The sequence below is a fragment of the Euprymna scolopes genome, chromosome 22 (assembly GCF_053919585.1).
Source record: "Euprymna scolopes isolate OS-2025 chromosome 22, ASM5391958v1, whole genome shotgun sequence".
In the NCBI taxonomy this organism is placed as follows: Eukaryota; Metazoa; Mollusca; class Cephalopoda; order Sepiida; family Sepiolidae; genus Euprymna; species Euprymna scolopes.
Window position 1 is genome coordinate 82,425,705 of NC_136503.1, and position 25,260 is coordinate 82,450,964.

The following is a 25,260-nucleotide window of genomic DNA, read 5'->3' on the forward strand; positions in this document are numbered from 1 at the left end:
TGATAGCAATTATATATTTGTGTATTTAAACAAAGACATCTCTAAAAAGCAACCACAAAGGAAAGTGCTCATTCACCAAGACAATTCACCATGTCACAAGTCTATCGCAACAATGTGATAAAACTATGTGAATTACACTTTGAATTGTTTTTACACTTGCCATATTCTCCAGGTCTGATCCCAGTGATTATTTCCTGTTTGCAGAACAGAACTAAAAAAAGAAAAAAAAATGGTCCATAGAAAAATCTTGCTTTAATGAAGAAGTGATATTGGAAACTGGGCATATTTTAAGGCCAAAAACAAATTATTATAAAAAGTTTTTTAAAGAAGTGTTTGAATTGGCATATCATAGCCGATTATATTAAAGAATAAATTTGAATTTTGCATAAAAGTTGTTCTATTAGTCAAGTCCAGGACTTATTGAGTAATGTGTGCAGAAGGCTCACTGTTTTAAAGTAACGTCCCCCCCCCCCATACAACTTTTCTATAACGTGGAATATCAGATCAAAATTTATTTCATACCAGCATTGCTTGAGTTTTTTCAAAACCTTAAACTAAAAATAAGGTTTTGAAAGCTAAATTTAAATGTTTCCAAATTCTTATCCACTTTCCAAGATTCACAAAATGATTAAAATTACTGAATTGTTTAAGAATAAGCAGAAATGCATTCCGCTGGATTAAATTTCATAGGATTTCAATTTAATTTACTCTATTGTTTTTTAATTGAAAAAAAAAAAATACTATTTAAATTGGGTAAACTCATCTCTATATTTAAAGGTGACTTTTTGAATGTAATATTTTACGCATGTTCGCAAGCTTGAAAAATCCTTGAATTTTTACTTTTGCCTTGAAAATGCCTTATTTCTATGACCTAGAAAACCTGGAAAATGTCGTAATCATATTTTTATGCCCAGCAAAAATTTATCATGCAATATTAAAATAAAATCAAAATAAATACTATTAAATTATTTTTAAGTATCAATATTAGGTTGGTGCAAAATTTTTGATGTTCAACTTCATGTCAAAAAGCGTTTTTGCAATAACCTAATAAAAAAACCCATTTGAACTATTTTTAAATATTGAAAATAAAATTAAAATACAACGCTCTATTGTGGATACAAGAGTTATGTCCCTTAATAACGAAACCATCTGATTTTCATATAGATTTTTCAGGTAGTTTTGTGTTAAAGGGACGTAACTTTTGTATCTACAATTTCAGAAATTCAAAATTTAAAAGTAAAATGAACACAGAATAGAGCAATCTACAATGGGGAAAATAACATTTAATCGCGCTTGGTTGGCCAAATATAAGTAGATCGGGGAATGTAAATGATTGTCGACAGGCATATTGTTTTGTATGAAAATGACTTTAACATTTTTGGTTTATCATATTCTTATGTCGAATGTTTTGAATTTTGTCTGGAGGCCTTGAAAATCTCTGAAAAGCCTCCAAAAGGGACATTGAACCTTGTTACTTGTATATATAAAAATAAGCATATTGTATTTATTAAAAACTAGCAGATTTACCTGGTATTAGGTGTAACGTTAAATTCCTTTAAAAACAAAGTGCATGCCAGAATTTTTTTAACAACTCACTTGTAAGTAAAATAAATACTGGAGCTGAGATCAAAACCTAAAGACAGTGAGTCAGGTACGATCAGCATTAGGTTAACTTGCTATGATCTTTAAGTGTTTTCAAACCTACCTATTAACATAAGGAATCTGTCGTGAACGATTCACACATGCGCAGTCGTGAAACAGTTGATAAATAGATAAAAATTTGATTATTCCCACATACAAATTTTTTAATTTTGACTCCTTAGCAGCTTTTTTTTCCAGATGAGAACAGATTAAAAAGTTTTTCACATGTCTGAATACCTTAAATACCAAATTTCAAGTCTGAAAATAAGTTTGTTGAGTATATAGGTTAAGAGTTGCCCTCACACACACACACATTCTCACTTTCATAGATATAAATAATGCTGAATCGTATATGAATTTTTTGTAATGTTTAATATTATCCAACATAAACGCATAGGCAGTTTGTCTCGTACAAAATGAAATATCTTAAATTGTTTTAACCTCTTAAAAATGGGAACATTTTGTGTAAAAGAATGGAGAAAATGCAATAAGTTGTTGGTTTACTAATGCATACCTCAAGAAAAGAGGTTTGTTAAAATAATTTTAATTATTTATTACTATCTGATATTATTTTTCTTTTTTTTCAAAGAAGGTTGGGTTGTTAAATTTAAGTTTTAATGGCAGCTCTTCATATGCCAAAAGAAAAATGGTGTAGAAAAGCTCTCAAGAGAAATGACAAATTTTGTTTGCAAAGTCTATTTCCACATGTATATATAAGAAAAAAACTTATAAAAAGTAAATAAAGATAAAAATCAATGTTTTTGTAACATTGAAATCAAAACGATTTTATACTGCTAAACATGTGCATATGAAATCTATAACTGGTAAAATCAATTAGAACAAAAATTTAAGACAATCGAGTCAAGACCCTGAAAATAAACTTGATAGAAAAATGAAACTGTTTTGTATATGAATTTAATCTCAAATGATCCCCTATTTTTAGGCCACTTTAGCATTTTATAGTTGGTGGTTAACTTTTTCTTTTTTTTTTTTTTTTTTTTTTTACTATGGGAGATAAATCCTGTGTATTTTTGTAGAAAGGTGTTTACTTTTTAAGAGATTACATGTGGTTTTACTTTTTTTTTTTTTTTTTTTTTTTTTTTTTTTATGGAAGGGGGGGGTTTACTGTATTACTGCTTTACTGAGATTTAAAATGGTTTCTGCTCAGGTCGCTCCATTCTTGGACAAATGCTCACATTGCAAAGAATAACTGAAGAAATCACATTCTGCAATAAAAATAACTCTTATCTTTGGACTACAGCAAAGCTTTCGACTCAACCGTGAGACTATGTTAAAAAATCTTGAATCGGCATACCAGTAGAAATCATTGGAGCAACGAAAGTGTTGTATACAAACACAGGCCACTGTTCTGGCCCCAGATGGTGAAACGGAACCTTTTGAGATTCTAGCTGGTGATACGCTTGCATCTTTTTATCATTGCAATGGACTACATCATGCGTATCATGGATACAATAAATGACACTGGACTGATGCATCAACCTAGAAGCTCACGTAATCCTGCACTTTACATCATTAGAAAGGGCATGACATGCTTGTAACAGAATGAATAAGATCTGGAAATCCAATTTTGCTCGCAAATTCAAAATCCAATTTTTCCGCATACTTATTGAGCCAATCTTATTCTATGGATCTGAAACTTGGATTCTTTCAGCAAAACAACAGCGTTTGGATGGATGTTACATGTCTTTTGAGTCTCTTGTGGTGAAATGACCCAACTCTAGAAATGGTATATGGAAACTTACTAAGAGCATCAATCTCAGTTTGTAAGAGACGTGTTTAGTTTGCTGGGCATTGTGCACGTGCCACAGATGAGCTTGTTTCATCATTTGTATTGTGGAGGCACCAATCATCTCACAATCGATCATGAAAGTTAACTTTTCCATAGATAGGATACAACGAGATACATTTCTCTCTAAGGAAGGTCTTTTGAGTGCTATGACAGATAAAGAATGCTGGAAAGGTGTAGAGAGTTCTATCTCAGCTGAGGCTGCATGATGATGATGATGATGAGTGAGATTTTGAGAAGGAAAAGGACATTCAGTTATTCATGATATACCCCCCCCCCCCGTCTCTCCCAATTGGAAAATTCATCTCAATTTTTAAATATTTTGTTATTGGCCACTCACATCCTTATATTTCAATTTCCAGATGATTATGTATTTTTTTCCGACTATTACTAAAAATTTGAAATGGCTGACTTGTTTATGAAGAAACACATTAATTCTGGTGTATTTTATTATATAACTGAATTTCTACAATATAAAAATTTTTGTAACTGAATTTTTATTTTGATGGTAAAATTCCATTTTATAATTATTAAACTTACATTGATGTGTGAAGTGCAAAGTTGTCACATTAAGATAAGTTTATTTTTATACTCGCAGTACTCGTATCTGAGAAAAGTTTTGGAACCCGAGAAACCCTTTCTTACACCCCTGAACACTGTAGCACTAAAAAAGAGAAGGTAAAATGCAGATAAAATCAGTATGTACAGGATAGAACGATAAAATTGCCGCCCTAAAGAAAACACTACAGCTTTATTCTAAAACTTTTATTGAAAAAGTCAATGCAGGTAACTTGTGTAGTAGAGCTGACATCTATTCAATGTTCAGCCTCAATCACCGTCTCTATACAGGTCCGGAACTGGGAGCAAGCCTTTTCTACAAGCGCCAATGGGAACTGTGGATGGCAGCGATCAGGCTGGCTTTGATGTTGTGGGAGATCATGTTGATGTCAATGTATGACCAAACAAAGTAGTCCAGTGGTCTCAGGTTGGGGAAGGGACAGTTAGAGAAGAGTATAAGGTCATAGCACTTCTTTCTGACGCCAAGCCTTGGTCTCTTTGGATTTGTGGGCCAGCGCGGAGTCCTGCTGCCACACGCAGGGTCTGCCAGTGGCCACCTGATTGCACCAGGGGATCACCACACTCTTCAGCACATTCAGGTACATACCATAGGCATTGACTTTCAAGCCGACTTTAAAGATATAATGTGGCCCTCACTTGAAACCACACCAAAGACCATAATCGTGGCTGGAAACTTCAGCTGTGCCCTCAAGCGTTGAACCATCCAGATTTGCATTTTGAGGGTGCTGACAATGATCCTGTTATAGCTTGGATCGGTAGAGCATGAGCTGTACAGCGGTGCATTTCCAATCTTGCTTATTGAACATTGGGATTCATACACAACTGGCCAACTAGTGGATGGTCTGCAACAGAGAGAAAAAAAAAAAATCAAACGGAAATGGAATCATTTCGTCTTTTCTAGGGCAACAATTTTATCGTTCCACCCTGTACAAATTATTAATGCTCATTTCAAAAGTTCAGAAATTGTATTTTGTGATTTGAGTAGCAGTAAAGACATGTGACTGAAAGAGGAATATCTACCACTTTCTCTCATGTAATCGAAACAAGCTTGATTGGATTAAATCCAAAAATGAAAAAAAAACAAAATGGTTGGAAACATTTTTTGTTTTAGAACAGAAACTAATTATTGCTCTATCATCATATTTGGTCTAATGTCTGCTTAATATGATGCCATACTGATTAAAGGTATTTTATGTAGCTTTTGGTTATACCCATCAATAAAATTAGGAAACCTCTTACTATTTAAAAAAAAAAGTTTTGCCACTATTATGGTGAGAACTATAAAATAGTTTTTGAATTGTGGATACTTGTACTTGTGCAGTATAATAGGATTTCAAATAAATGCATTTTAGGTAAAAACATGTTATGTGAAAATTAGTAAAAATTACAAAAAATGATTGAGTAAAAAAATAAATTAAAATAAAATTAATCAAATTATAGTTTTATCATATTTGTTAATGTTGAAAACCAGAGGAGGTAATTGCAGTCTGATTTTGACAAAATTGTAATCTGCAATTTCAAAATAGAAAATGATGGACCACTAATATCTTTTTTTTTTTTTTTTTCTTTTAAATAGTTCTGGCAGATCTATATTTCATTTTTGATCTTACATAAGTATGTAATGGGTTTTTTTTTTTTTTTACTTAAAATGTATTTTTAAAAATCTACACAAACACTGAATGAATGTATATATATATGTATATGGTACTAGTGCAGAGAGTGATCCGAACGTAAATGTTATTTAAAAAGCCATTAACATGGGGAGGGTGTTTTGTACCTATTCTATACTTCAACCTTACAATTGAATAAAAAAACTAAACTTTAATTAAACTTGGAAATACGATTTAAAAAATAGCGCGGATCACTCTCTGCACTAACACCATATATATATATATATATAATCTCTTGCTACTTTTTTGTTTTGTTTAACACTGGTTTTCATAGATAAAAATAGAAAATAACCTATAAAATATGAAGTGTGCACAAATGTTGTGATAGCCACTTCATTAATAAGCCCAACCAATAGAGAAAGCTTAACTTATATAAATAATGCCTTCAAGCTAAACTAACCATTTATTAATGGTATTTGTTGTTTATGCAAGTAAAGGTGTCAACAAAAAATATACTGTCATAAATAAATACATATTGACTGGATGAAATTAATAAGTTGCGGTGAATATCAGCAAAACAGGAAATACAATAGGCAAAGAATGCATTTTTTTTTTTTTTTTTTTTTTTTTTTTTTAATTTAAAAAAAAAATTTTTTTTATTTATACTTTTTTATTGGGTGAACAATCAACAGACCTTGCGAATTTTGAAGAATAATTTATTTTCATATAAAAATTGTGCAGTGAATACTATTAGATCCTACTCCTACTATCCTATAAATTGAATGCCAAATAATTTCTTTGTAAAATCTATAAAATATTATGCTCTAAGCAGTGCTTAAAGCATAAGAAAGGGTTACATTAATCTACAGAATTATTGGAATCCTCTTAAATATTCTATTTGTTCAATAATGTATGAATTTATATAAATGAGTCTTGCAATAGTAAACCAGTAACTTGTTACCAAAAGTGCTGTGTAACTTTGTGTGAAATGCTTTGCTCCTAATGTGTAAATTTTATCTGAAATATCATTTATATATATATATATATAATATATATAAGCAGTCAATACTTCACTTCATAAATAAGTTTTTTTCCTTTCGATTTGTGTATTCTAACCCGTTGTTAGTCATTACACAAAAGTTTCAACTTAATAGTAAAAAATTTAAATACTCTGGAGCGTAATCTATATCCGTTTACATTTTTTGCATTGGGCACACATTCTGGATTATTTACAGAATCTTTTCATATTAAAAATATGCTTTTTAAAACTTTGTACATTTGAAACGAGATAACAAATTTGGATCAATTTTTATTCATACTGCTTTAAATAGACATTCAAGCAAAGTCTAAATTCAGTGCTTCTTTGAAATAAAACCATAAACATTTTATGTGGTTGTAAAAATCTCTCGAGGCTACATTCACTTGAATTCCTACATTGTCAAGCGCATCTTTACCGTTCCTAATGATGGACTGATTAGAAACTCTCCATTCTTCCTCAAACACTTTCTATCATCTTGCTCCCCAAGTCCAAAAGTTGTTTCCGGAAAAGCACCACAGTTATCCTTTTTGTTGCTCTGCTTTGGAGGACCAAACGACCTCTTAAAAAAAAATGACATGGTGGCACATAAATTGGTCAAAACGAGGTCTTTCATTTGGTGCCTTTATGATTTTTTGATTTCTCGCCCTTGAACACATACCTGGGTGAAATTAAGGCCCAAGAGGATTATTTTTAGCCCCAAAATTGCTAATTTTCTGGAACGTTTGGGTTCCAAAATAGGTTGTCCACTGATTTATTTCTACCAAAATCAACCTTCTGAAAAAATGGGTTCTTTTATTCAAATATAGCTTAAAATGCAGATTTCTCTTAGTTTTTACCTAAATTTTATGAGGTGTGTATAAAACATCTGAGGGAGGTTGTGTCAGGGCTGGATGTTCCTATCGTCATCTTGCTCTCCTACATTTCTAGCGCATTTTGTCTAGCGAATAAACCTTTGTGACCCCCCTCCACACACACACACTTAAATCATACCACCTGCAGCTAGGTCTATTTCTATTTGGCACTAGGTTATTCTGATATATACCAATGTAATCTTTACCAATATTCATACTAGTTAACATAATCTACTTACTGGTGTAGGGTTCCAATATAAAACATCTTTGTAAATTAGATCTATTTAAATTTAAACAAAATTTGTAAAGGGGGGAAAAATAAGGAAAAATAAATTCACATTGCCATGATTTCAAGAATTGAGCATTGAAAATATCACTGTTTTTAACAGTACATAGACTTCACTCTTGTTTGGCTGCTTGCCACATAGAAGGATGAAACAGGAGGGAATCCCTGAAGGTGTCGTATCACTGAAAATTTGTATTATAAACAAACGTTTGTTTTTAAAGAATGCTGAGTTGTCCTGGCTTTCTAAATTAGATTTATTCAAATTGAGACCATGCTTCCAAAGAGGGGAAGAGAGAAAAAAAATCCTTTTAAGTAAATTCAGTTTTTGTAAGATATTATCGATTTAGACAACTTATGCTAAGAAAACTAATTGTAAAGGCGTTTTGTTTTCTTTATGCAATGGAAAAAAAAATATTTCATAAAATAATTTCTAAAGGTTTCTAAAGACTTGATTGATTTTTTTGTGACATGACAGGAATATATATATATATATATATATATATATATATATTTAGAGTCGACAAACTTTAAATTGATAACTCTACTTTAATTGCAGATTTGGCAACTACCGGTTATTTTGAGTTCAGCTTAGTTTGGAAATTCATCATAGATTTGTACCTGAGCAGTGTTTGAAAATTGGGCAAATTTATTTAGAAAATCATGGTTCAGTTGGAGCCACACATTGTTTTATGATCGTAATTGAACATCAGAACCATTAAGAGAAACTATGAATGGTTTTCACACTACATTCACTCTAAGCGATGATTTTTATCCTGCAAGACGTGCACTGCACACAATAAGCATAGTGTGTCCTTGTTTAGTGCGTTTTATGGGCTGGTGGAATCATTGGTCCATATGTCTTTAAAGGTGATGATAGTGTAACAGTCAATGTTAAGCGATACAGAAAGGTGATTACCAACTTCTTTGTGCCTCAACTGGAAGGCATTAATGTTGCAGATATGTCGTTTCAGCAGGATAAAGGTACATGTCACACAGTGTGCACTATGATCAATTTACTGAAACAAATAATTTCACAAAATAGACGTTAACTGGTGATCTCGTTTGTGCAATTTAACCCTATTAGATTATTTTCATTAGGAATATGTGAAGTCCATGTCTACGCTGATAGACCAGATACAGTAGACACTTGGAAGACATTCAACGCAATATTGCTACAATAGAGCCTAATTTAATGTGTACAGTTTTTGAAAATCAAAACTCTAGATTATGCCATGTATGCAAGATTGTATTCAAATTATAAATACTAAAAATTAGTCTTTGGAATAAATCACGTTTGTATAATAAAATTTTCTGCAACTTATTTTAATTTTAAATTTTCTGCTAAAAAAGGAAATAAAAACAAAAAAAAACACCCTACATATAGTAACCCTACACAATACACATCAACATACATGACCTTAAATGACCATAGAAAGGTTGCTAGGTCGTTAAGCACAAACCAAACTAAACGTCAACATATAAATATACCAATATAACTCTAGCCTCCTCAACTACCAAAGCAAATGTTCACAAAAATAAAATAGCCCTTATAAAAATAAAAAAAACTCATTGAATGCATATATACTATATTCTCACAAAGAATTAACCATCATAAGGCAAACTCTAATCAATAACAATTTTTTCAATAAAATAGTTGGCCCACAAATAAAATTGTGTATAAGCTCCATGCATGAAAATAATAATTTGGTTGTTCAGAATTCCATCCATATTTAAAAATAAAAATGCAGAAAAATCTGTATGATGTATGTGCCCATGACGAAAAGAAAATACAGTATTCCAAAGCTCACCTAAACTAAGTAGTTTTATTTTTTAACTAGCAAGCTGCCCGGCATAGCCCGGTCATAAAATATGCATAAATATATTTATGCAGATTTCACATTATTAGAGCCAATCCTCTAATGATTGTTATATTGTACCCAATATAGTGAAGAAAAAAATGGAAAGAAAGCGAGACATATGCCTGCGAATATTGTTTTCTTGTAAGTAAAAAAAAAAAATACTTGTTGAAATCAAAACCTAAAGACAGCGAGTCAAGTACAATAAACAGCTTGACACGATCTTATAAAAGTGTTTTTAAACCTACTTATAACATAAACACGGTGTCATATGACTGGTTTGCGCATGCGCAGTTGTGAAACCGTTGACAAACAAAAATTTGATGACCCCCCCCCCCCTCCTTAGGGGCCTTTTTTTTCCGGATGAAAACGGATTAAAGTTTTCCTCGTGTTTGAATACCCTATATACTGAATTTCAATTCTGTAGACCAAAAATTTGTTGAGTATATAGGTTGAGAGTTGTCCTCACACACATTCTTACTTTTCTAGATATATATATATATATATATATATATAGATAAGAAAATGAAATTTTATGGCTAATCGAGGAGCGACTGTCCTGCTACACTATTTCGAAAATAGTTTTAAAAAACAAGGGAGATAACTTGACATAATTCAAACTTGCGAGATTTTTGTAATGCTTATGAATTCTTAATCGTTTAAAAAATGATTTATTTATGAGAAGAAAACTACTCTGTCAACTTATGTGATTTCTGGAGTATATTTTATTTTCATTATGGATACATACATATAGATTTTTCTTGAATTTTTGTTTTATAATATGAAGGAAGGAATTCTGGACAAGCACCACATTCTGATAAGCCTTACTACTGCTTATTTAATATTTTAATTTGCAGTTGTGTAACATGAGATGTTATCCAACAAAGATTGCTACTTTTTTTTTTCTTCCAGAAAAAAAAATAATCCATGATTTAAATCGAGTATAAAAAAAAGTAAATGTTAAAAGAATTTGGTAGCACTTTGGTTGGCTGCTGATACTTTTTCTCATTGGCCATATTTTTTTTTTCAGAATAGCATTAAAAACTTTAAACTGTAAAACGTTCATGGCAAACACTTGTCTAACTACAACCACTATCAACTATTTCCTTTGCTCTCTATCTCTGCCGAAAACTAAACAATTCTAGGAGCAAAGCTTTTTTTTTTCCTCCAGAATTGCTCATCTGCAGAGCATGATACCATGAAACTGCTTCCAAGCTAACTGTAACATGGTCATTTTGCAAGTTCTTGTTGAGCTGTCCACTTAAATTATTTTGGTACTTATTCAAATTGGCACTTATAACTATGTTGAATTAAAGAAAATACAGAAATGTCTGTACGATGTACATATCAGTCACAGGGCGAAGATGAAAAATTCAAAAAATCACTTAATTTGAACAAGTAGGTTTTTTTTTTTTTTTTTTTTTATAGAAAAATCCAAATATTACTGTTTCGACGAGGATGAAAAGTGTCAATATTACAATCGCTGAACAAGGGAAGACAACCCCAATGCACATGGAAACTGTCAAAATAATCGCTGATTACCTCCCTTTAAGCTTTCTAGAAAAACATGCCCTCTCCTGTTACTTATTAGTAAAAAATGGCAAATTTGTTTTTGTAAATACTGATCAAATTTTGTGAATTAGGGAATATACAATCTTTATTCCATGACAGAAGGCTTTCTACTCTAATAGTTTTTTTTCCCCTTGAACAGCTAGACTTTAGAATTCTCTTCCTGCTTCCCTAACTGTACTGATATGCAGAAGTTTAAATTTAATGTAAACCAACATCTTGTTAATCTTTCCTAGGTACGGTCCCAAAAAGTAGCCCTTACATCTAAGTGGTGAGGGTTAAATGCAAGTGTTAAAAAAAAAAAAATAGGTACAATAAGTTTTTCTTCCTTTTTGTTATATGAATAAGCGCCATGATTTCTACTCATTTGATCATTAGTGTTGTCTACCTGATATCCTTGAGTGGCCTCTCAACTTTGATAACCGGTGACTCTATAATGTATTAAAAAAGAAAATGCTCATTGGTTTGGCATCCATTCATATATATATATATATATATATATATATATATATATATAAAGGCAAATGGGACGCATGCATTTTTGTATGTCCAAAAAAAGACTTTTTCCGCCGACGGTCCCGGGGTCGTTACTATTGCTTAGAAGTGTTTATATACCCCCCTAAATAATATCTAGGATTTGGGAATGTGCGTCGCGTCTAGATTTATTTACATCGACTTTTATAAGATTCGCGCTATTTCACTGTCGCTTGTTTGTCCGGCTTTTTAGTATAAAGTGAAACTAAATTCAAACGGTGTGTGTTCTCGGCTTTCGTGCCGGAACGTCCAGAAAGCAATCAGCTTTTGATCAATGCGGTGGAAACCTTATATCAGACAATTGCTTTCATATGGACACCCCTATTTTTTATGGAGAGCTGGTTTTCAATCCAATATCTTGGAAACTAAACCAAAACAAACTTCACTGCAGGATTGATGTTTGACCTAATTCACTTTTTAGTTAATTCATCACTTTTTTTTTCCCCCCCCTTGCCCCCCGCTTTCACCTCAAGGATTCTAGTTCAAGACTCCCCCCTCAAACTCTTTATGGTTTTTCAAACATCCGGCCACCGCTGGACCGTTTGTATTGCCTCACGTTCATTTTATTTTTATTTTTTTTAAAACATTGTTTTTATAATATTTAAACAGGGTTATTACTTCGCTTTGTAGTCATCTCCCCCCACCACCACACACACCTCTAAAAACCTGGGCAACGCCAGGTACCCCCGCTAGTTTTAATTAAAACCAACTATCCATCTTTATGTGGAAATCAAGAGGACATGATAGGAGGAAGCCAGTTCAACCTGTGTAGGGTGAGTGCTGTTCAACAATGGTGAGTGTTGGAAAGTCTGGATCAACAGAGTAAATTCTTGTGAATATTTTTGGTTTCCAAAATTTGATCCTTACCAGCAGCTTGTCTTGCACCCCTTCAATTTCTTTAACGGATTCATGTGAAGATGGCCATGGTGATGTGCCTACTTGTGTTGCATCTCCATTTGTAGACAATTAAACATGGATATAAATTGGGATAAATGGATTCATGAGGTTGAATTGATTTGTTTTGTCGTGATGAATCTGTTTTAGGATGTTACCATTACAACTGATTGTACTACTTTGTTGACCAACTCACCAACTGCTTTGTCTTCGCTCGACTGTCTGCAATGGTCATGCCTAAGATGGTCATAAAAGTTGATATTCTTTAAAATTAAAACTACTTGATCAATTTATGATTTTTGGAATGTGATATTTTTGTTTTACCATGGATATGTACATCATACAGATTTTCCTTGAATTTAGCTTTTTAATATAGACTGGGGGGGGGGGCATACCCGGCGTTACCAGGGTGTTTGGAGGTGTGTGTGGTTTTGGGTTTTTCAAAACAAAAGAATAAAAAATCGTTGCCCGGATGTTCTCAGCTTTCGTGCCGGAACGTCCAGAAAGCAATAGTTAAAAAAAAAAAAAAAAAAAAAAAAAAATTGGTACATAAGTAGGAAAAGTCAAAGAGTCAAAGCCTTAAGGAGCAGTTGGAAAATAAGTGAAAAAAAAACAAAAAAAACATGCGACGTTAACCGTTCGCCGACCAAGAAATAGTAACGGAAAGATGTTTGAATTGACAGGTGCCCGCAATAAAGTTAACTGTTACTTCTATTTGACCTCATTAATGAGATCAAATAGAAGTAACAGTTAACATTTACTGCGGCGCAGTTTTTTGTTTACTCAATTTTGGCTGGTTTTGTTTCCTTAAGATGTTGGGGAGAAATCAGCTCCCCATTGAAAGGGGATTGTCCAAATTGAATAGTAATCGTCTGATATAAGGAATTTTCCTCGCACTAAAGCTGATTGCTGGCGCCATTGCCGAGAACAGTGTCTTAGCTTTGAATTAGTTTTGCTTTTTGTACGAAAAAGCTGAATCAACATGTTAGAAGCCAAAATAGCAATGATTTTGTAAAAGTCGCTGTAAATAAATCTAGACGCAACGCGCGTTCCCAAATCCTAGATATTATCTAGGGGGTATATAAGCACTTCTAAGTGATAGTAACGACCCCGGGACTGTCGACGAAAAAATGTGCGTGGAATTCTGAACAAGAATACACACACACACGTATATATTAGTGTTTTTACCAATTGTCATAAAATTTTAACCATAGAATAGTATTATAATCTTCAAAAAGCCTGCAAATTTTTATGTAGTGTCTCATAGAACCAAAGATGTGAGCATTTCAGTAGTGTGTGTAATATATATATATATATATATATATATATAATGGTAGCGCCAAATTCCCCCAAAACGTCTGGCCTTAATGGAGGAGAGACTAAAACTTGCTGCTATGGTTTCAAATGATCTGAAATAATAGCAAGGGGAAACTTTATTCCAAAGATTTCTCGTATATTATATTTCTCCTCTTTTGAAAATAGGGTACGATTATGAATATCTCCAGTATCAAATAATCCTTATACATTGTGAAATTTACTTTATTTATAAAAACCAGAGGAGAGATATAACATGAATCAAGTCTCCCCTTGTGTTATTTCAGATCATTTGAAACTATAGCAGTATGTTTTAGTCTCCCCTCCATCAAGATAATATATTTTTGGGAAATATCAGACATATACACTACTTTTAATCCCCAAACCTGATTTCTGCTTCTCAAATTGATACATGTAGAAAATCCGAATGAGCTGCATCAGATAAAGTGAAAATAAAATGTACACGTGTGTTACTACTCTATACAGTACTTGTGCATCGAGCCTAGGCTCTTCCATTAATAAAGCTTGGTTTATTTTTGTTTTCTTGAAGGTTTACTGTTTTCATTGTTGTCTTTGTATTGAGCCTGACCTAGTTTAATCTTGTTACCAGGTTTGTTGGTAAATTTATCCCTCGACGGGAACGGATGCATCAGCTTGGTGATAAAATGAAAATATTCACCAATGTATATATAAAAAACTTTGGAGAAGAACTGAATGATGAAAGTCTTGAAAAGCTTTTTGAAAAATATGGTACTATAGTTAGTGCCAAGGTTTGTATATAAACTGGAATTTTAACTGCCTCTTAGATTGGCTTATTGCTAGAAGTTGAAACTTTTTTTTCTCTTTTGGCATTTTATGCATTTTTTTTTTTTTAATTTGCTTCCATTATTTTTTTCCCCTCCCTTTGAATGATTAAACCTCTGCAATGTCTTTTCTGTTTCTCCTGATATTCTGAAAATATAAATTAATCTTGTTGAAATTTTAATTTTATGAATATATACTTGTTTTTCTACTAGTTTTATTTATAACTACGTTTTTTCATTTTGAAATTCCCATTTTGTTGGAGAGGTTAAATTTTAAAATTGCTTGATCCTTCTCCCTTTTCAAATCCTGACTATAACTTTTTTTTTGTTTTTTATTGTAATCCTTTATTTTTAACATTAAGAAATGCAAATTAACAAACTGGCACTTTATCATTGAGAGCTTTTATTGAAAATATACTAATGGAATAGTATAGATGAACTGCTTTATCTATTATAAATGAACTGCTTGGATAAAAGTCAAGAACTATACAAGTTAGCAGATTCAGTGTGATCTTAACCTGGTTATGATGTATATCAATTTTATTGGAGTCACTAGGGTAGAAAAAGTTTTTATATCGTTCTCCTAATGACTTGTTTTGTGCAAATCCAATAATGGTAGTCAGTTTGAACATTTGCGAATCTGATTCTTCGATTACATTTTTCTTCTGTATACAAAGCTATTCCATTTCCTTCTATGTTCATAAATAGAAGTTTTATCGTCATTAGAAGTTGTACTTTTTTTTTTTTTTTTTTTTTAAATGGCCTGTAGTTGTTTCAAAAATACAAATTATGTCAGTCAAATTTTTCTTTCTAAAACAAGGCAGTTCTTTTTATTTTCTCAACCAGGATTTTATTTGATGCCTTGCTCCACTTTTCAAACTTTGAGGAGTGGTAGCAAAATGATAGTACCTTTTGTACAACAGACCCTGGCCAGGCATTTAAGCCTCTTATTTTCCTGTTTTCTATTATAAATGGAACTATAGAAGCCAGGACCCTTCTGATCAAGGCCTGATGGCTGACCCTGGTTGACCTTTGTCATGAGTGGAGTATCATAGAAATAAGGTTTACACCAGTGTTTACCTCTTTCCACCTGGTGTATAAATGTGTTATGAGGTCCTTTTTATCCTGGGTGCCAATCTGCAAGGATTTATTTTTGCTTTTATTCAGGTTTTTATGAGTTGCTCATTGTCTGGATTTTTATTTTGTATTAAAAGCTGCATTTCGTTAATAGAGAGGTGCCTGCTGTCCACAGCCCAGGAATGCACTGGATGGCTTGAGACAGCACGCTTCTTTTTTGTCAGGTTTACTTCAAATGGGAAGTTGTCAGTCACATACAGAGAAACCAAACACACCTGGTTTCAAGTTTTTTCAATTGTCTATATTATATCTATTATATTATACCAATTGTCTATATTATATCTATTATATTATACCAATTGTCTATATTATATCTATTATATTATACCAATTGTCTATATTATATCTATTATATTATACCAATTGTCTATATTATATCTATTATATTATACCAATTGTCTATATTATATCTATTATATTATACCAATTGTCTATATTATATCTATTATATTATACCAATTGTCTATATTATATCTATTATATTATACCAATTGTCTATATTATATCTATTATATTATACCAATTGTTAGAGAGAGACAATCGATCAGATAAATTTTAACAAAGGTATGAGTACGTTTTTTTATTTTGTATTATCCTGCATTTCCAATGCTGAGAAGTTCTGCTAGTAATTTATAACTATGATCAGCTTATTAGGTGTGACTGACAAATGATCTTTGGGATCAGCTTAGTCTAAATACCCCAGGATACATCATTAAAAATTAGTTACAAAATACAGTACAGTATTAAATACATATTATATAATCAAATAACATAAAACTGTAAAGCGGAGCAAATACCGTAACCACGATCCGGAAAAACATTGTATTCCACATCATAACCTGAAAAAACTATCCTATGGCCACCGTATGGCATGGTTTTACTCTATTGGCTTCGATATTGGAAAAGATTTGGATTTTACTTGCTGTCAAGAGTTTGGTTAGTCATGTCATGACTTGGACAAAATAATTTGCAAAAATTGTGTTTTGTACAAATTCTCAACTTTCAGTTGAGGGCTATTGTTGATTTATACTAATGTTTTTTTCTTGTGAAATACAATTGTAATTAACTTACTGTGTTCATTAAACAAGAAAATTGTTTAAGTACAGCAAAAACATTGTAAATTAACAAAATACCTAGGAAAGCCATATTACACCTTGGTTGAAACGTAGGAAGCCAGTGCTAACAACTTGAAGGGGGCGGTGACTGACTAATCAAACAAAAAAAAAAGTTTTTAATTTCCAAATTTATGCGCCGTCTCCTTTGATATTTCACTTCAATTTAAAGTGTTTCTCAAATGCTTTATAAAGCGCTTCATAAAATCTGTCAGGCGTAAGTTTGAAATAGCATTTTTCTTGCTAAAATGTTTTTACTTGTGCACATATCGGCACATTAAGAGAGCTGAGAGAAAATATAACCACTTATAGGGACAGTCAGAATCTTAAATCTCTCAGTTGGAATATGATTTAGCTGGTGAATGTCTGGTAGGATGCTCTTTAAAAAATAGAAAAAAAAGAATCTGGCTGACCTGTTTTTATATATATATATATATATATATATATATATATATATATATATATATATATCCTGATCAATATTTTAATTTTTAATGATCTATAATATAAAAGGAAGCCGTCTGTATGTTTATATGTCCGGCTAAAAGTAAAAAATGACTGCACAAATACCTACAAATTCGTATTATGTTGGTTAGTATTCCAAATAAATAACTAAAATTTAGATGAAAATATTAATTCTTTGACCATAAGCTTTTACATTTGTCTGTGGGGAGGGTCAGTCAAATTATACTAACTAAAGCAATTAAATCTTGATTTTTTTTTTTTTTTTTTTAAATAAGTGGTTGATTTCTTTGACACCTTCTCTAAAAATTTATAAAGAGCATGTTCAGTGAGAGGGAAAAAGAGGGATGGTGAAAAAGTGAGATAGAAGTTTTAATAGAAATATGTTACACTTTGATCTGAGCAACACTGAGTAACCCTGCCAAGCAAAGAAAAGTGGGCTAATGTTTTTCCTCACAAAAGTCCTGATACTGCTACCCAATTTGTTTTCTTTGCTAAAAGCTTTTTACATTTACAGGGTGGAATGATAAAATTCTCTTAAAAAAAAAAAACAATACTACACCTTTATTTTAAAACTTATTGAAAAAATCAGTTCAGGTAACTTGATTATGTAGTAGAGTTGACATCTATTCAATATAGTTGCCATCGGTCTCAACCACCACTTTGATACGGGTCCAGAACTGGGAGCATGCCTTCTCTACAAGCCTCAGCGAATGGCAGTGATCAGGCTGGCTTTGGTGTTATGGGAGGTCATGTTAATGTTCTCGACGTACGACCAAACGATGTAGTCCAGTAGGTTCAGGTTGGGAGGAGGAGGGGGTGACCAGTGAGAGAAGGTACAAAGTTGTAGCACTCCTCCTGAAGTCAAGCCTGGGCCTCTTTAAACTTTTGGACGAGTGCCAAGTCCTGCTGCCACACCCAGCGACCACTTGATTGCACTATGGGATTACCATACTATCCAGGTACACTTTGGTTTTGACTTTTAAACTGAAGATATGATGTGGCCTTCAGTTGAAACCACACCAAAAACCATAACTGCGGGCTTTTCCTGTTATTCGTGGAAATCTAGCAATACATTTTGAGTGTTGGCAATGGTCCTGTTGTCATAACTTGGATCAGTAGAGAGCATGAGTTGTACAGTGGCGCATCTCTGAATATTGTGTCACTTTCAGACATGATAGAAAGCTCCTATCCCTCTTGGGATTTGTATACAACTGGCCAACTAGTAAATGGTCTGCAAAAAAAAACCGGTTTTCATCAAACAGAAATACAATTGTCATCTTTTCCAGGGCGACAATTTTATCGTTCCACTCTATCAGCACATTTATTTATTAGGCTTTGGGTTCTTGTCCAGAATTCCCTCTATATGAAACAAAAATAAAGAAAAATCTGTTAGTACCCGTAAAGAAACAAAATATATTCCAAAAATCCTCTAAATTGGTAAAAGTAATTTTATTTTTAAATAAGAAAATCAAATTTTATGAGTATCGGAAAAGTGACCATCTTGCTTGCCAATTTTAAATCTCAAAAATAAAACAAGGGCAGTAATTCAACAGTAATTAAGAACTTACAAGATTTGTTGTAATGACTACGAATTCCCATTAATTGCTTAAAATTATTTTCTTATTTATAAAACTACTTAATCAATTTGTGATTTTTAGATATATTTTCGTTTTGTCATGGGTGCGTACATCATACAGATTTTTCTTTTCGTTTTTTTTTTAATACAGGGTGTAATTCTGGTCAAAAACCCAGCTCTATCTGCCTTGCAGTTTGACACAAATTTAAAATAGCATTTTCCTAGTAACCTGTGCAAATTAAATTGACACGTTTTGGGAATGGATCCCTTCATGGTTTTATTTTTCAAACAATTCTACATTCAAACTGTTAGAGGTTGATAGTGAATACATTTTTTTTCTTTTTTCAGAATCAAGTCTCTCTTTCTAAAAAAAGATGATTACAGTTTCTTGGCCTTCAGGCTAGAAAGTGCACTATTTGTTCTGTTTTTAATTGGGGGAGAAAAGTGATCCTTCTTGATAGGGCCAATTTTTATTTTTCTCCCCCAGAATGCCCTTTCAGGGGATCAGGATATCCTCCACATAAAAACAACAAAATTACCTTGTGTCTAACTTTGTCCTAAATAAGGAATCCTCAAAAATGAAAAAGTAATATATATAAATAATGGTCTGGAGCTAAAACTCTAAAAGAATGGATTGGTAGCTGTTATATAGTCGGGTCTATATAACTTGTGTATATGACAGCTTGTCTGTTTGTAGTGTCTATATAATTTCGGGTTACACCTTTGTCAAACGTGTTGCAAAATCATATACGTACTGGATAACAAACAGATTTAGCTTTTTTATCCAATTATCAACTAGACAGCAGTGATGTGACGGTTGGTGGTGAAGGTGTACGGTACGGAGGGACTCGAATGTCTTCGCCTCATGCCAGTTGTTCTCTCTATCTGATCTGAGTGTTGTGCTCTTGTATTGAATTGTTGGTTGCAGCAATTTTTTTAAAGAATTATTCTTCTAGACTTTTCAAAAAGAAGTTTTGGTTCTTAGCCAACATAATTAAAAAGAAAGAAAAAAAAAATGCAGAAAATTCCTGGTGTATGTACCAGCCACAGAATGAAAATGTCATATCCCCAAAATCATGTAAACTAATCAAGTATTTATTTATATTTTAAGAAAGACAAATTTTGCAATTTTTAGTGAATTAATATTTTGCAGCCATTATAGTTGATTTTATTACTGGGGATGTTAGGTGAGGTAAATAGTAATGTAATTATGCTATCTAAAAAGGTGTTATTAACATGGCAGGGATGGGGGCATCTAAATTTATAAAACAAACTTGAAAATTCTATTAAAAAAAAAAAAAAAACTCCCCCCAAAAATAGCAAAAGTAAAATATTTTAATGTTTTTTCTGCAAAAATGTTTTTACATTTTTCCTTATTTTACTAATTCTGTTTTCAATTATGTGTGTGTCTAAAACATTAGACATAACCGTGGAATGTTGAGTCACAACTACTCAAGCATTCATGTTTTGCGAAACCAAAAATAACAATTTTCTGCTACAAAATATCTACAAACCCTTACAAACATGAATAAATATTTGAAGATATGAAAAACTTGAAACAAAAAAAACTTTTTCCAAAATGACTGGATTCAGCATTAAATAACTCTGTCTGCCATAAGACTGATTAATCAAAAAAAAAAATGAGAACATTTTGGGTTATCAAAATCAAGTTTTAGCCTTATTTCTGATTCCAAAAACTATTCTTTTTATTTGTTTAAAATTTAATTTTCCATTGCTGATAGTAATGGTTAGTACTTATTCATTTTTAATTACCAGTAAAACTAAAATCATGAATTTCTGTAGAAATGATGTCAGAAATATTGGTAGGCACAAGTAGTGCATGAATAGGGGATAAAAGAAAAAAAGGGGACAATCTTGTCTTTTATTTTCTCTTTGCAATATTTTAATTAAAATATTTTTTTTTTTACTAAAAACGGTTATCTTCTATATAAATAAAATGAACTCATTTTTTCCCGTCTTATTTTGACATTAATAGGATTAAAAATCAAGATATTTCATGCAAATATAATATGCACAAACGGCAGAACAATATCTGAGGTGTGTTATAGGCTTATTATTTCTCAAATTCCTCGATAATCTTAGATTTCTATACTTTTTCTGCTGAGAAGTCACGGCCAAAATCGGTTAAGATCAATGGAAGTGGTAAAATATTTTCTCTCTAAAAAATGTCTCCTTCCCCTGTCACCACTTAACACCGTTTGGGGATTGTTCACAAGGAACAGTTGAGAACACCGGTTTGGCTTCGTAGTTCTTTCATGTGAAGTTATTTAAAATCACTAAACTAAGCTGCAGTGCTCTGTGGCATAGTGGTTAGCGTGCTGGACAATTCACATTATATTTTAACGTTCGCGCCGACCTACCGTAGTAGTTTTTTTTTTTTTTTTTTTTTTTTTTTTTCCTAAACAACTGGAATGGACTTTTCTTGGTGGCCGAACTGTTAACGTTGCAGATGTTTTTTTTTTTTTTTCACACTTTATTTTCCTACTTTTACTCATGACTCCGGGTTTGATCCTTCCTACTTACCTACCATAACATTTTTTAAAACTCCCCCCCTGTCCCGGAAACAAACATTCGGGCAACGCCGGGTGCCCCCGCTAGTAATCAAATATTGAGCAATCCTTTGAGAAATTCAAATAACATTTTTTTTTCAACTTACGATGAACTAATCCAAATTAGCTTTGTTTTAATAGAAATAAATCTTTAGTTGCTCCACTATTTTTAGTTGATTACGAAGATTTAAGAAAAATAGAAATATCTATTTGTGTAATGTATGTGTCCTTTGTAGGTATACTTTTTACTTTTGCAAAGTTATATCCATGCGTGCATTGGTGATATGAAATTAAAAAAAAAAAACTGAGTATTTAATAATTAAAAAGAATTCATAATTATATAAAAATCTGGAAGAATATTGGAATCCTTGTATGACTAAGTAAACTGTGCTGTGGCAAGAAATAGCAGAAAAAAGATTATGTATCCGGGATGCGGAGTAGTAGTACCTGTTGGCGTCCCATCTATGGTTTGAATAGAATGTCATGTATGATCTGACATTGCTTTTTGTCACATACACATGCATAATACAATATGAATAAATGTAACAAAAAAAAGTTCTTTATACATGTGTGCGGGGGGGGGGGTTATACGCGCTTGTCTGCAGCCATCACTTCTCTTCATTGCTGCTGTTTCATCTAGTGGTTGCTGTAGAAATAAACATAAGGAAACATGACACAAGGCAACGTTCGCTGAGTTTTCATAAATGGTTTTATTTGAAGAAAATTAATCTTGGCTAATTATTTGCCTAACTTAACTGACATGAGTGACACACGCAAACAGAGGCATCTGTAACATTTGCTTAGGTTATCGAATTTCTACATTATATAGTGTCTCATTCACACGGCTTCCACAGAGACTAATTTGAAAACTTATTTTTTCCACTCGAAAACGTGACATTCTTTATTGTCTATGGTGTTTGACCTATATCCCCTGCCTCAACTTTACGTCATCCATCTCTGGAAACAATTCTTCAGATTAAGGTTATCCTGACATGCACTAAATGTGACTCTTGTCAAAATTCACACACAATCGCTACTGACATAAGATCCCTAATAATAAAAAAACATTTGGAGCATAAAATTTACCAAAATGGTGGATTTGCTATTAAGTAGTCTGAAAACATTTTTTGTGGTTGATGTAACGTGGATATCTTACGAAAATGTAGAACTCAAAAAATGGTAGTGTAACAGCTAAATTATTGAAGCCAAACCCCAAAAATTTCAGAACTTACTGAATATGCTAACAAGTGTTCTGAGAGGCTGAAATTGTCTTTGATTGAAAGCAGATATAAAAAAAATCTGGAAACAAGTGAAATTTTTTTTTTTTTTTTTTTTTTTTTTTACTTCCAACCTCAGACTGAAAAATAGCAAAAGATGGTCAATCAATTCAATTAATGTTAAACGTTATATTTTAACAAATTGAATTAAATGTTTCGGGGCCCCTGAATACATGTTTAAGTTTTTCTCCTGTCCAGAATTCTCCCTATATTTAAAAAAAAAAAAAAAAAAAAAAAAAAAAAAATGAAAAACTGCATATATATGATGAAACGAAAATATAATTCCAAAAATAAAGGTAAAATAGATATGGAGGAGTATAAGGTTGTAGCAATGCAGGAAACCGACTGTTTTGTATTGGTGTAAAGCCTTATACTCCATATTTATTTGCTAGCAATGCAAACTGCCCTTTTCTATTAAAGGTAAATTAATTAAATAGTCTTTTTATAAAAGAAAATCATTTTTAAGTGATTAACAAGAATCCATGCACATTAAACTAGCATTACAAGTTGATTTATTTTATCAACTTGCATGGAAAGAGCTATGTAAAAGATGCTTAAAACCGTTTGAATTATGCAAATACCATCACTAGTTCAAAAGTTATGAGAATTTTAAGTGTCAAAATTTAGGCTTTTCCGTGGACATTTTTCATTAGAAAAAGTGGGCTAAATTATGGACCTCCGAATTTCAAGAAATTCGGTAATTTCGCCACCATTTATTTATTTTTCAAGCTATTCTCATGAAATTTGGCAGTCTTATGTAAAATCTTTCTGATTATGCAGTCAAATCTGATGTATCTCTTTACCATAAGCTATGAATTATAAATTAAGATTTACAAATTAAAATTTTTTAAACCAGTACATGGTATCATACAGTTGGTGTCTATTCATGAACAAAACTAAGTATTATAGTGGTATTTAAATATAGCTTTATTGAGAATAGGCATTTTCATGCCTCCTCACCAAAGGAGAGCTTAATCTTGGTGTAGCCATTGAATCCCTAAAGAGCATTCATGGCCGGTATTTACTACTCCCCTCAAAGAAAAAAAAATTGAGTAGATATGAATTAACCTCAGAAATTTTTCGTATAGATTTTGGATTTCTGTAAAAGATAGAAATTTCCATAGCTGACCAGAACTTATGCATTTTGGGACCAGTCCAATTTTCAATTTTGTAAATCCTCTCTATCTGGCCCAAAATATGCCTCTATTTTCTGAGATGCAACCATAAATCGTATTCTACATGAATCCTCGAAACTTTCACAGTACCAGGATACAGGAATCCTGATAAGCAACAACTATATATTCACCAGTTGATGGTAATTTTTGTCATTTCTATTCTGTTGTTTTACTAAAATTCAATTATGTAAACAAAGAAATAAAACGGTAATTTTTTTAACCTTGTTTTCACCTTAACATTTAAAATGATTACTTCTATAGGTTTTAGTGTATGTTGAAAACGAATATTGCATTTAAATTTTCTGCAAAATAAGTAGTTTTCCTGATATTAAGTAATGTCATTTCTTATGTTATCACTGGTAGCCATCTTGGTATGTGCAACCGCGCCCTGAGAAATTATGCACAAACACGCATACCAAGATGGCCACCAGCAATAATGTAAGAAATGACATTGCTTAATATCCAGAAAGCTACTTATATACGGAAAATTTAAATGTGATATTCATTTTCAGCATACCCGAAAATCTTTAAAAGTAGTCATTTTAAAGAAAAATGTTAAGGTGGAAACAAGGTAAAAATTTACAAAATGCATCACAATGAAATTTCAGCCATATCCAATCAAATTTAACCCCGCGCATATGTATCCAAACGTAATGTATAAAATGTAAACATTGAAAAAACTGTTTCCTTTTTTATTGTCATTTTTTACCGTTTTCTTTTTTTTTTTTTCATTTTTAACTTGGAGCATAAAAATATTGAACGCATAAAAAAAAAATTCTTTCCATCAATGTAATTCTTTTAAAAATTGACCAACAAATAAAAAATGATATGACTTGTTGAAGCACATTAGGTATGTAATATTGTCGATGTCCACAAAAATACAGCATACGCTTGTAATGCTAATTAAACATAAATTTGGTAGTTTGAATTATTGTTGAGTTATCTTTATTTTTTTTATTTATTTATTTTTTTTTTTTTTAAGATTGTTTTTATAATGACAATTAAAGGAACTGCTCTTTTGTTACTCCTAAAATTTAATTTTCTTATTTAAAGATAAAACTACTTAATCAAGTTACAATTTTTGGAATATATTTTTTTTGTCACAATGAAACGGATTTTAGTTTAATCTCTATCTCTACTACAGGGTGGAACGATAAAGTTGTCG

At 31.9% G+C, this 25,260-nt stretch overlaps 1 protein-coding gene across 2 annotated transcripts in view; it reads left to right on the top strand.

The window, feature by feature from the left end:
• LOC145243513 (polyadenylate-binding protein 4-like) overlaps positions 1 to 25,260 on the top strand; it is a 64,670-nt gene that overhangs the window by 15,563 nt on the left and 23,847 nt on the right. For both annotated transcript variants that reach the window (XM_080106480.1, XM_080106481.1), the window contains exon 4: positions 14,591 to 14,750. In XM_080106480.1, coding sequence (XP_079962606.1) covers positions 14,591 to 14,750 — 160 coding nt within the window. The remainder of the gene's footprint in view (positions 1 to 14,590; positions 14,751 to 25,260) is intronic.